General features: G+C 42.9%; 1 protein-coding gene across 3 annotated transcripts in view; it reads left to right on the top strand.

Moving 5' to 3' along the window:
* The window catches only part of CLDN10 (claudin 10), a 178,216-nt gene extending 165,495 nt beyond the window's left edge, over window positions 1–12,721 (top strand). For all 3 annotated transcript variants that reach the window (XM_006831999.1, XM_006831998.1, XM_006832000.1), the window contains exons 4-5: window positions 11,649–11,756; window positions 12,604–12,721. In XM_006831999.1, the coding sequence (XP_006832062.1) occupies window positions 11,649–11,756; window positions 12,604–12,721 (226 nt within the window). The remainder of the gene's footprint in view (window positions 1–11,648; window positions 11,757–12,603) is intronic.

Raw genomic sequence — 12,721 nt, 5'->3', positions numbered from 1 at the left:
ACTTTTGTATCCTGGTGTGGAGCTGTGGCTTAATGCGCCACACTGCAAAGCTGTTTGAACTGCAAAGTCCGTGGTTCAAGATCACCAGCTGCTCCTTGGAAGCCCTGTACAGGGTTACTATAGGTCGGAACCGACTCGACAGCACTTAACAGCAGTGTCACTGAGCAAAATGTCCTCCAGGTTCACCACGTTATGAGGTGTTTTGTAGATTCATCGTTACTCTCCAGTGTTGCATATATTCCGTTGTGTGTATGTACCAGAGTTTATCCATTTTTCCACTGATGAACATTTACGCTGTCTCCACCTTTTTGCTGTTGTGAACGCTGCTGTAATGCACATGGAGCACACGGATCACTTTGTGTCGCGGCTCGTATTTCTTACACATACCAAGGAGAGGGATTGCTAGGTCATGTGGTGTTTCTAATTCCAACCTTTTGAGGAAGTGATTTTTAAATTCCCATGAATTACTGACAAGAGTTTAAACTTACATAAAAACATTCACTGATGACTTTAGATGGTGAGAGTCTGAACATGAACTTAGAGAAGGGTATTTTAAAGACTCAAAGCTAATGACAGGGCAGCAGAGTGGTTAAGAGTATGGATTTGAGAGTTATTCCTCACCTAAGATCCTGGCCCTTGATCGAACTCCTCTGAGATCTTAGACAGGGTGCAGTTGTCTTGTTGGAATGTTAGGAGGATTCAACAATATATAAAGTACCCATCACGGTGACATATGATGTTGTTGTTATTGTTATGTGTATGTAGAGTCAGTTTCAACTCATAGCAGCCCTATACAGGGTTTCTGAGGCTGTAAATCTGTATGGGAGCAGAAAGCCTCATCTTTTTCCCACGGAACAGCAGGTAGTTTTGAACTGCTGACCCTGAGGTTCACAGCCTGATTCGTAACCACTACACTACCAGAGATCCTTGTGACATATGATAGGTGATCAGTAAATGTTGTTAGGTGTCACTGAGTCGTTCTGACTCATAGCGACCTTGTGCACAACAACACAGCCCGGTCCTGTGCTCTTCTCACAATTGTTAAGCTTGAGCCTGTTGCTGCTACCACTGTGCCAGTCCATCATGTTGGGGGGTCTTCCTCTTTTTTGCTGACCCTCCACTTTACCTAGAATGACGTCCTTCTCCAGAGACTGGTCCCTCCTGATACTTAAGTGTCACCTTCCTGGCTTCTAAGGAAGATTCTGCCTGAAGTTCTTTCACACAGACTTGTTTTTATTAAATATTAAATCATTTCAATAGATATCCCGTTATGGGGATATACAATTTGTGGAATTCTATACTGCTCTCAGGAGAAAGATGAGGCTATCTGCTACTGTAAAGATTTAGTCTTGAGAGTCCCAAGAAGCAGTTCTCCTCTGTCCTAAAGGGTTGCAATGAGTGAGAATCATCTTGTTGACAGTGGATTTGGTATACTATCTAAATGATAAATCCATCACCTATGAGTTTCTCGGAAACCCTACACAGGACTGCTACGGGTCGGAACCGATTCGCCGGCACTTAACAACATCAGTTTCTCAAACTGTGGTGCTTATGTGTTGCTGTGATGCTGGCAGCTTTACCCCCAGTATTTCAAACAGCAGCAGGCTCACCCATTACAGACGGGCTTCAGTGGAGCCTCCAGAGTATGACAGACTAGAAAGCCCTGGTCATCTACTTCGGAAAATCAGCCCGTGAGAGCCTGTGGCTTGTAGCAGAATACTGTCCAGAGTAGCTACATCATAATGACTATGATACGTAAATCCAAGCCAATTCAATAGCAATCAGTTGCATCACACGGAAAGACTATGTATATATTCTGCTATAAACCATTGTTTTGTTAAGTGCCTTCGAGTGGGTTCGGACCCATAGCAGCCCTGTATAGGGTTTTCGAGGAGCGGTGGTGAGCTTGTGGTTCAAACCAACCTTACAGTCCAATCCATTAACCCACAGCGCCACACCAGGACTCCAGCTCTTTCTTTGAGGGTTCATAAATTAAGAAGGTTTAGGTTGTTGTGTGACATTGAGTCAATTCTGACTCTTGGCAGTCTTACAGGACAGAGTAGGACTGTCATCTGTACAGAAGCAGATGGCCACATCTTCTCCCTGGAGCAGCTGGTGGGTTTGAACTGCTGACCTTTCATGTAGCAGCCAAGTACTTCAGCACTACACCATTAGGGCTCCATCTATTATGTAAGAAGCCACTTGTAATTTAAGTGGTTTAATTTGGGGGGCATCTGCCTCTATTTTGTAAGTCTTGTTGCTAGAAGGTCCTGTGGTATCTGCTAGGCACTGAGAGAACTGTTGTCAGTTCTGACTCTAGTGACCCTGTATAGAGTTTCCGAGGAGAGGCTGGTGGGTTTGAGCCACTGACCTTGCAGTTAGCAGTCCACTACTTACACTACAGTACCACACCAGGACTCCGAGAACTGTTAGTATAGTGGGGAATTATGTGAATAAGGAATCTAGACTGTAAACCCCCCCCCAGGAGACACATGGGATTGGCTGACACCGAAGAGTCTGCTTCTAGTAACCAGAACCCCAAAAGAAGATGATGGAGCACTCAGGAAAATGTTATCAAATGTTGGAGAGGATGCTTGTAAAATATTTCATATAAAATTCATCCATCCATTTATATGTTGTTAAGTGCCATTGAGTTGGTTCCAACTCATAGCCACCCTACATAGGACTTCTGAGGAGTGGCTGGTGGGTTTGAACTGCCTACCCTGTGGTTCTAACCAACCTTGTGGTCCAGTGCATTATCCTGCAGCACCACACCAGGACTCCATCCATATATATGTTGTTGTTGTGAAGTGCCATCGAGTCGGTTCTGACCTATAGCAACCCTGTATGGTGTTTCCAAGGAGCAGCTGGTGAGCTTGAACCACTGACCTTGCAGTTCAAATGACTTTGCAATCTGACGCATTAGGCCACAATGCCACACCAGGACTCCATTTCCATATATATGTTGTTGTTAAGTACTGTGGAGTCAGTTCTGACTCATAGTGACCCTGTACAGCGTTTCCGAGGCTATAAATCTTTATGGGAGCAGAAAGCCTCCTCTTTCTCCTGTGGCGCAGCTGGTAGTTTCGAACTGCCGACCATGTTAGCAGCCCAATTCGTAACCACTACACTACCAGAGCTCCTTATCCATATATATAGACTCTCATTTATATAAGCCTATGTATTAAGGAAAATGTACTTTAGATACCTATACCAGTTGCCACTGAACCATATTCAGTTCATGGTGATCCCAAGTGGTCAGAGTAGAATTGTGTTTCATTGACTTTTCAGTGGCTGATTCTGGAGTTTTTCTTCTGAGATGCCTCTGAGTGCACTCAAACGTCCACCCTTTTTATTAGCAACTTGTGACACCCAGGGACTCCTTATTTTAGATGGTGGTGATGGTTGTATGCCGAGTAGGTTCTGACTCATAGCGACCCTGTACAGGGTTTCCGAGGCTGTAAATCTCTACAGGAGCAGAAAGCCTCATCTTTCTCCTATGGAGTGGCTGGTAGATTCGAACTGCTAACCTTTTGGTTAGCAGCCCAGCTTGTAATCAGCTCTGCTACCAGGGCTCACCCATCTTTGAAAGAGTGGCGTACCAGTGAAATCCAGTCTGGAAATGTTTAGATTACTAACTTGTGTGTGTACTTCCTAGAATTTAAGGTTTTCTGCGTATCTGATTTTAACGTAATCAGAATATGGATTGTGGCTGCTACCACTCATGACTAAAATGAAGAATAGGCCAGTGCTTTGGAAAGTATGTTCCTACTGGATGTCAAAAGACCTGGCACTGTCATGTCAAGCTGCTCCAAGCTATGTGACCTTCAGCGAGGTCACCTTACTTTTCTGGGGCGCTTGAAAGGATGAGGTGCCTTCATTGGTTCAACAATTTCTGTTTTGTTTTCTGAGGGGCTGTGCTTTCATTTTTAAGTTCCTACATTCCCCGGCTTTAATTACAGCACTCACCTCTTTTTGTGCTGGGTGAAAAGACAGCCTGAGGGAATTCAGAAAGAAATTCCATACCCTAGAGCTGTGGAGCCCTGAGAATTTAATGAGCCTGAGACTGAGAAAACTCACCTCTAAAATGACAAGGAAAAGTATGTTGTATGTTAAAAAGCCAGTCCAATTTTGTAGCAAGGAGGGGAGTGATTAACTTTTCAGCCTAGGAGCGGAGGTCCCTGGGACCATCAAGGGAGAAGAGCAGAGAGTGGGACCCTACCCAGAGAAGCAATGATGCCTGAGATGGAGGCAGAGACGATGATGTGGAGAGATGGAGCAGCTGGGGACTTTAAACACAGAGAGGGAGAGGGGCTGTGTGTTGATGACCTGGGGTGGGGGGGGGCAGGCTTGTAGTGTATGCCCTTTGGTTGGTTGATGATGCATGGAGGGGACTGTAACCATAGCAATGAAATGATATACGATAGGATGAATATAAAACTAATGTTCTCCCATGTAAACTATCACATAATTCACAATAAAACATAAAAAAAAAAAGCCAGTCCACACAAACACCTGCACATGGATGCTGACAGCAGCTTTATTCATAAATTGTCACAACTGACAAGCAACCAAACTGTCCTTTAATAGGTGGATAAACAAACGGTGGCACAGCTATATAATGGAATTATTATCCAATGGAAAAAATTAAGAGCTGTTAAACTACTACCAAAAGGAATCTTAAATGCGTATTGCTAAGTGAAAGAAAGAAGCTCTGGTAGCATAGTGGTTATGAGTCGGGCTGCTAACCTCAAGGTCGGCAGTTCGAAACTACTAGCCAGTTCCACAGGAGAAAGATGACGCTTTCTGCTCCTGTAAAGATTTACAGCCTCGGAAACCCTATGCAGGGTCGCTATGAGTCGGAACTGACTCCACAGCACACCACTAACACCACCAAGTGAAAGAAGCCAGCTTACATACTATATGATTGGTGCCTGCTATATGACATTTTGGAAAAAGTGAAACTAGAGAGACAGTTCAATGATTAGTGGTTGCCAAGGATCTGCGGGGAGGGATGAGTAGGCGGAGCACAGGACATTTTTAGGGCAGTAAGGAGTCCTTGTGGGGCGCTGTGGGTTAATGTGCCAGATTGCAAAGCCATTTGAACTGCAAGGTTGATGGTTCAAGCTCACCAGCTATTTCTCGGAAACCTTATACTGGGTGGCTATGGGTCGGAACTGACTGGACAGCACTTAACAACAACAAAGCTGTTCTGATTGATGCTGTGATGGTGAACACATGACATGATGCATTTGCACAACACACAGAGTGAGCCTGGTGTACATGATGGGCTATGTGATAATGTCTCATTCAGCTGGCTCTCTAGTGTCATCTTTCCCAGAAGGTCAGCTAATTGCCATTTCATCATTTGTAAAATGACTGTCATAATGTCTATCCCTTAGGATTGTAATGAAGATGAAATAAAATAATATATGCAAAATAATAATAGTCCTGGTATGGTGCTGTAGGATAAGCACTGGACTACAAAATCGGTTTGAACTGCAAGGTGGCAATTCCAACCCACCAGCCTCGGAAAACCCTATACAGGGTCGCTTTGAGTTGGAATGACTCCTCACAGCAATATGAAAAAAAAAAAAAAAAAAAGCGCACACACACACACACAATCTACAGCAAATTTAAAGTGATGGTGATGTGCCATAGAATCGGTTCCAACTCATAGTGACCCTACGTAGGGTTTCCGAGGCTGTAAATCGTTACGAGAGCAGAAAGCCTCATCTTTCTCCCTCGGAGCTGCTGGTAGTTTCAAACTGCTGACCTTGAGGTTAGCAGCCCAACTCATAACCACTATGCTACCAGAGCTTCTGAGTTTACAATAATAGTAGCTATTATCATGAATGGTTATTTGAGCCACATCTGTATGTATTTTGGACAGTTGCGGTAATGTTTACTTTGTAAAAACATTCTCTTCTGATTTTACTGTGACTTTTCATCACCCTTGGCTATCACTATTTGTGTAATATCTGACTCTCCCCACTTACTAAGATCTGTGAGGACAGGGTGGTGTCTTTCTTGTCCAACCCCAAACACATGATCAGCACAATGCCTGCATGCAGTTTCTGTGCTTGTAACCAAGGTACTCTATACCGGCTCCCCATGGATGGCAAATCAAGTCAGAACAGGGATTTGGGCGCAAGAAAGACAAAAATAGGAGGTAAAAACAAGAGCTTTTCCTGAACCTCTTCCCAAGAAGTTACGGTGAAGCACATCCAAGTCAAGATCACCATGTGTAGTAGCGGAAAGAACCCTGGTGGAAGGGAGGGACCTCACCAGCCAGTGTCTTCATTCGTTTCTTTCTAAGGAAGAACTGAAATGGTTAATCTGTGTCTGTGTAGAACTCAGTTTGTACCTGTTGCTTCTCTACTAAATTCATATTCAGCTCCATAAATGGATTAAACTCATACAGCAAGCTTTTGATAAATCCAGTCAGCCAAGCAGAATATATCTGATATACTCCAAAATCAATGTGGTTTCTGTTTGGTTGTTTATTATTTTGGTAAATACCTATGTGTTTACCAAATACATGTTTAAAAAAAAATTGTCAGCATTGTTCCTCTGTACAATTCTGTGAAATTATGTTCATCACGTTGTTTGACCATTGTTGCATGCTGTCAAGTCAGCCCTGATTTATAGCAACCCCATATAGGGTTTCCCATATTCTTGCTAGGAGAGGCTGATGGATTTGAACTGCTGACCTCGCAGTTAGCAGCCCCATGTTCGACTATTACCATTATCCCCTTCCAAATTTTCCCATCACTCTTCACTGAAGCTCAGAGACACGTAAACAATGAGCCCAGTCTCGTGTTCCTTTCCACCAGCCCCCTGGGAACCACTAATACATTTGCTCTCCCCACCTTTTTCTGTTCTACAGATTGCACATGTTGTTGTAAGTGCTGTTGAGTCTGTTCTAACTCACAGCAACCCTGTATGAGGTTCTGAGCAGCAGCAGCTGGTGGGTCTGAACTGCTCACCTTGCAGACCAGTCCTTTTCTTACTGACTTACTCGACTCAGCTAAAACAAATATTTTCATCTGTGAGACAAAGTTCTATCTCTCTGATGGCATGTAGATTTATAGCCTTTCAGAATAATGAAGACATTCTGGTGAGTGTAACAGTTAAGAAATGAGATCACATTCTGAGGGGAAAGGCTGGGTATTTAAAATTCTTTTATCAACTAACGTCTGGCCTAGGACCAGGAAGATATTGTTAATAACATTAAGAACAGCAACATTACCTTCTGAGGTATTGAAGTTAGCATCTTAGCATTACCCTAAGTACAGACTTCCAGACAGAGACTTGAGTTTCCCAATCATTGTCAAATGAGGGTGCCTGCCTCCAAAACAAATTTGATTGCATATTATATTGCTCTCTCAGTCTTGTGTTTCAGTAATGGTGTTGTTCTGTGCCAAGTGGATTACAGCTCGTAGCCATTACACATGACAGAGTAGAACTGCCTCATAGGGTCTTCTACGCTATCATCTTTACCTAAGCACATTGCGTTGTTTTTTTTCCCTCCATGGAGGCTCTTGAACCACCAACCTTTTAGTAAGCAGCCCCGTACTTAACCATTGTGCTAACAGGGTTCCTTCTTTCACGGTACAAGTCTGCGTTTACCAGGTGACACACACTGATAGATAGGTGTGGACTGAAGTCACTGTTGAGTAAGTCTGTGATCTGTATCTTTCAACAGACTGGAAAGAAAAAAAAGTTTCAGGAAGAAAGAAAATCAAGTCACAAAATCTCTCACACCCAAATTGTTTTAAATTATTGAGGAAGACAAAGGTTCTATTAAAAAGTTCAAGGAAATCAACTCTAAACGTTGTAGAAATGATATTTGCTGTGGGTCAGAGTCTAGATTTAGTGACTAATAGAAAATGGAAATACTTAAGTATGAATAAGTAAACGCGTTTTTAATCAGGATTGCTAAATCCTTTCAGAAGTTTCAAAATGGCTTGAATTGATGTAGACATAATTCACCTTTTACCTGCCTGGGTGATTTATCCTTATTTGTCAGTACAGTGTGTACACGGGTATGTGCTCTTTAAATTAATCCATATAGCACAGAGCTGTGGTGTACTTCTAACATCTTTACCCGCAACTGACTTCTACTAATAAATAGTATTTTTAATGAGTGGTGGTGCTTTATTTATTTCATAAAATAAAACTAAGTATTTTTATGAAAACTCTCAACCCATTTCTTCAGGGATATATTTATAAGAAGAGTACCACTGAAGCATGGTTTCAGGAAAGCAGACAGCCTAAACTTTAGTGGGATAGGAAAGAGAAACAAAAAACACCCTACCACTATAGAATAATCATCCTACAATACTGTCCACCAAGTAGACAATTTTCTAAAACTGCTCTTTGAAGTAAGAGAATGAAAATGATCCATCTGATGCCAATTTACTGTAGCACCTTCGAGATACGTGACAGAAGACAAATGCTACCCATTTGCAATCTACCAAGCACTCTGCTTGTTTCATGCGTAAGATCTGATTAAAACATAAAAACAGAGCTAACTGGAGACATCTAGGTTATTCTTTTGAGATGTGAGGCATGATAAGTAACTATGTTGCTGTTGTTGACAGGTGCCGTCGAGTCGGTTCCCACTCATAGTGACCCTGATATAGGGTTTCCCGGGAGCCGCTGATGGGTTTGAACCACCAACCTTTCAGTTAGCAGTCCAGCGCTTATACTACAGAGCTACACAAAGGCTCTGCTGTAACTATAGTTACTTTCATAAAGAATTTAAGTCATTTGGCCACGTCTTTTCTTTAAACATGTGCACTTCACTATCGCCCCCTTTTGGATTGACTGGTTTTTAGGCCCGATGTTTCTCTTTCTTACTCACACTAACCCTGCTGTTTCTGCCATTGTCCCTGAACACAGCAATGGTCCCAGAGAGCCAGGGCTCCAACACAGGAAGAGGTGGTTCCCTCTAGTTTTCCACTGTTCCTCTGAGTTCCCTCTGATTTCCCACAAAGCTAAGAGTAAGAGAGATGACACAGAAGTTTCCATACCAATGGCAGATGGAGGTAGAACTTGCCTTGGTAGTCCCTCATCCATCGCATATGCTGCTTCCTGCGTCACTAGATGGAGGCCCGGGACCAGGTCACTACACTGTCACTGATGTGGCTGAACCTCACAGAAGCCTGCCTGTGCCCAGAACGTGAGTCCAGGGTGCAACAAAGCAGAGAAGGGACTGAATCTCTGGGCCAGCACAGGCAGTTCATGGTATCCAAGTGCACTGGATCATGTGCCTGTGTTAGTGTGGGTAGGGCTGGGTGGGGGGGAGCCGATCTTGAGCCTGGTCTTCCCCCTCCTTTACCTCTGACTTTTCCCTCTTCTCAGTGTGTCTCTATCCCATTCAGCTTTTGCTCTGCACTGATGACAGCCCGGTAGGAAATGTTATTATTAGGTGACATCAAGTCAGTTTTCATAGCACCCCTTGTATAGGGTTTCTAAGGAGAGGTTGGTGAGTTTGAACCGCTGATCTTACGGTTCAAACGGATCTTGCGGTCCAGTGCTTATCCTACGGTGGCATGCCAGGGCATAGTGCCCACCAGTGTTTACATTGTGATGGCAGTCCCTGAGCAAAAAAAAAAAAAAAGTTTGCATCCCTTCTTTTTAAAAAAAATTTTCTTTAGGGAAAAAACCATGAGAACCCACATAGTTCGTCACGCCTCATTTCTTTCTCTGGGGTGAATGCTTCTACCTTAAAAGGATTTCCTTTGGCTCTCACTGCAAACTATTTCAGGTTTTGTTTTCAATAGCATTGTTTTCCTCTTGTAATAGGATTTTTTACATTCTTCTTTGTATGGTGACCTTCCCAAAGGAGGGACAGTCTCATTTATCTTTGCATCTGCTCCAGTGATCAGCAAAGGACTGTAGCCGCCACCAAGGAGGTGCTAATAGGACTCTGTCATTGTTAAATGCTAGTTTACATCTCTCTAGTCGATTGTAGTGCAAAGATGCCATATTTCATCTCTGACTTTTTGTGGCCCCTTGAACCATGATCCACACTTATTGTTATAGTGTGCCATCAAATTGATTCCAAACCATAGTGACCCTACAGCAGAGAGTAGGAACTGCCCAGTTAGGGTTTCTAGGCTTTACTCCTTATAGAAGCAGATCTCCAGGTCTTTTCTCCCACAGAGCTGCTGGTGGCTTTGAACCACTGACTTTTGGGTTAACAGCCAAGCATTTAACCGTTGTGCCACAAGAGCGCTCACTGAGCTATACATGGCAGGTGTACCTATCTGTACATTGCCAAGACAAAGGCAACCTTCCCTTCTCTAACTGCTGTTGTTAGGTACCGTCTGCTTAGTTATGATTCATAGCGACCCTATGCATGGTCCTGCGCCAACCTCACAAACGTTGCCACACTTGAGCCCATTGCTGCTGCCACTGTGCCGGTCCATCTCGCTGGGGTCTTCCTCTTTTCACTGACCCTCCACTTTACGAAGCAGAATTATCTCATGCTATAGGTCCTAAGTATCAAAGACAAAGTCTCATTATCCTGGCTTCTAAGGAGCATTCTGGCTGGACTCCTTCTAACACAGATTTGTCTGTTTTTCTGGTATTCTATGGTACTTTCAATATTCTTCTCCAACACCATAACTAACCAAACCAAAGTCCACTGCCATCAAGTTGAATCTGACAGTTGGCCTAAATCAGGAGTCGGGAACATCCAGTCTGCGGACTAGATAAAGCCTGAGAAATCATTTGTTCTGGCCCACCAAGGCAACCGCAGTTCCAGCCATCACATTGTTGTTAAGTGCCATTGAGTCGGTTCTGACCCATAAAACCCTGTATAGGGTTTCTGAGGAGCAGCTGGTGAGTTTGAACCACCTACCTTGCGGTTCAAACCAACCTTGCAGTCCAGCACATCACCTTAGGAGTTAGTTAATTGTTTGACCAAATATAGCAGGCTAATTTTTAAGTTGATAATTTTGTATGTCTCGTGAATGTTACAAACGTTGATAGAAAAAAGGATCACCATCTTTGGCCTAAATAATTTTCCTTTTGGAACAGTCAGTGGATGCAAAGCGCTGTGAGGTAGGCTGCCTTGAGTCTGGAGACCTTAATGAGTCTGATTATAATTTGATTAGAGTCCTGATGTGGCACTGTATTTTAAGCACTGGATGGCTAATTACAAGGTTGGCAGTTCTAACCCACCAGCTGTTCCTCAGAAACCTTACATAGGGTCGCTATGAGTCAGAATGCACTTGTTGGCACTTAACAACAACAACAACAACAAGAAACAGCAGTCCTGTTGTGGCGCTGTAGTTCAGCACTGGACTGCTTAAGCATGGGGTCGGTCGGTGGTTCAAACCCACCAGCCACTCCTTTGAAAACCCTATACAGAGTTGCTATGAGTTGGAACCAATTCAACGGCACTTTAACAACTACTGTGTTTGCTTAGGATCCCCTCTTTCCTTTCAAGATTCTAGGGAGAAATAGTAAAGCAATGGCTATAAAAATACTTTGAAAAAATGTCTAAAGCATTATACAGACACAAAGTTATTGACTTCCTTTACAAGTTCCAATTGCAAAAGCTGAGAGTGGGCATTTAGTGAGTGTTGTTGGCCGGTGGTGTTAAGTACTGTTTACTTGCCACTGTCTCACAGGTATGAATTAGGAGCTGCTCTGTTCATTGGATGGGCAGGAGCCTCGCTCTGCATAATTGGCGGTGTCATCTTTTGCTTCTCAATCTCTGACAACAACAAAACACCCAGGTATGAAAACAAAAATGACCTGTTAGGAAAATACAGCACTGTTTTAAAATATGACATGTAGAGGAAATGACATAGTTCCTAAGATTCTTAGAAAACTCAAAACTCCAGAAATGGAAACTGTTAGGAATATAGTTAAGATAAAGGAAAAAACAAAACAACAGCATATCATTATTATATTCTAAAGCTGTTTTGTGAGTCGAAAATTCATTTGAAAGTCTGAATGTATTTCTACTGAAGATCATCTGTGAGGGGGGATGAGCCCTAAAAAAGTAATCCCCCAAATTAATGAACACATTAAAAACATAGGTCTTCAGGTAAAGGTGTATTCAGTCCCTGTGTGGTGAGATGGTTAGAGTCCCTGCAATAGTGCCTCAGAAGAAGGACCTGGCAATGCATTTCCAAAAAAAAATCAGCCATCAGAAACCCTGTGGGGTACAGTTCTACTCTGACACACCTGGGGTCACCATGAGACAGAATCTAGACAGCATCTGGGTTGGGTTTTTTAAAAAAATTCTTCGCTATGGCCATATCACAATTTCACAGAGACAGATATTGATGAAGGTTACTACTAAGTTCCCTGGGTTTCAGGAAAGTAAGTTTTGAAGATGAATGACGGACCACATGAACAATCCCTGGGTTTCTTCTGCAGAGATTTTATCACTTAAACTAGAAAGGGCAATGAAATCTGTCTTGGGCTTAGGGAAAGGAAGACAGTTTAACTAAAAGTAATCAGGGGTCCATTGAGACTTCTCTGTTTAGAGAATTTGAGGAAATGGGTTTCTCCCCTTTTTGTTTGCCCTGTATGCAAAAGATAATGACCCACTGGTTTTATTTTTTTGCCTTTCAGAATGGGATATGCTTACAATGGGGCCACATCAGTCATGTCTTCTAGAACAAAATACCACGAAGGAGATTTTAAAACCACAAACCCTTCAAAACAGTTTGATAAAAATGCTTATGTCTAA

This window comes from Chrysochloris asiatica, unplaced genomic scaffold (genome assembly GCF_000296735.1).
Source record: "Chrysochloris asiatica unplaced genomic scaffold, ChrAsi1.0 scaffold00005, whole genome shotgun sequence".
NCBI lineage: Eukaryota > Metazoa > Chordata > Mammalia > Afrosoricida > Chrysochloridae > Chrysochloris > Chrysochloris asiatica.
Note: the sequence above shows the minus strand (reverse complement) of the source record. Positions and strands in the feature narration are given on the sequence as shown.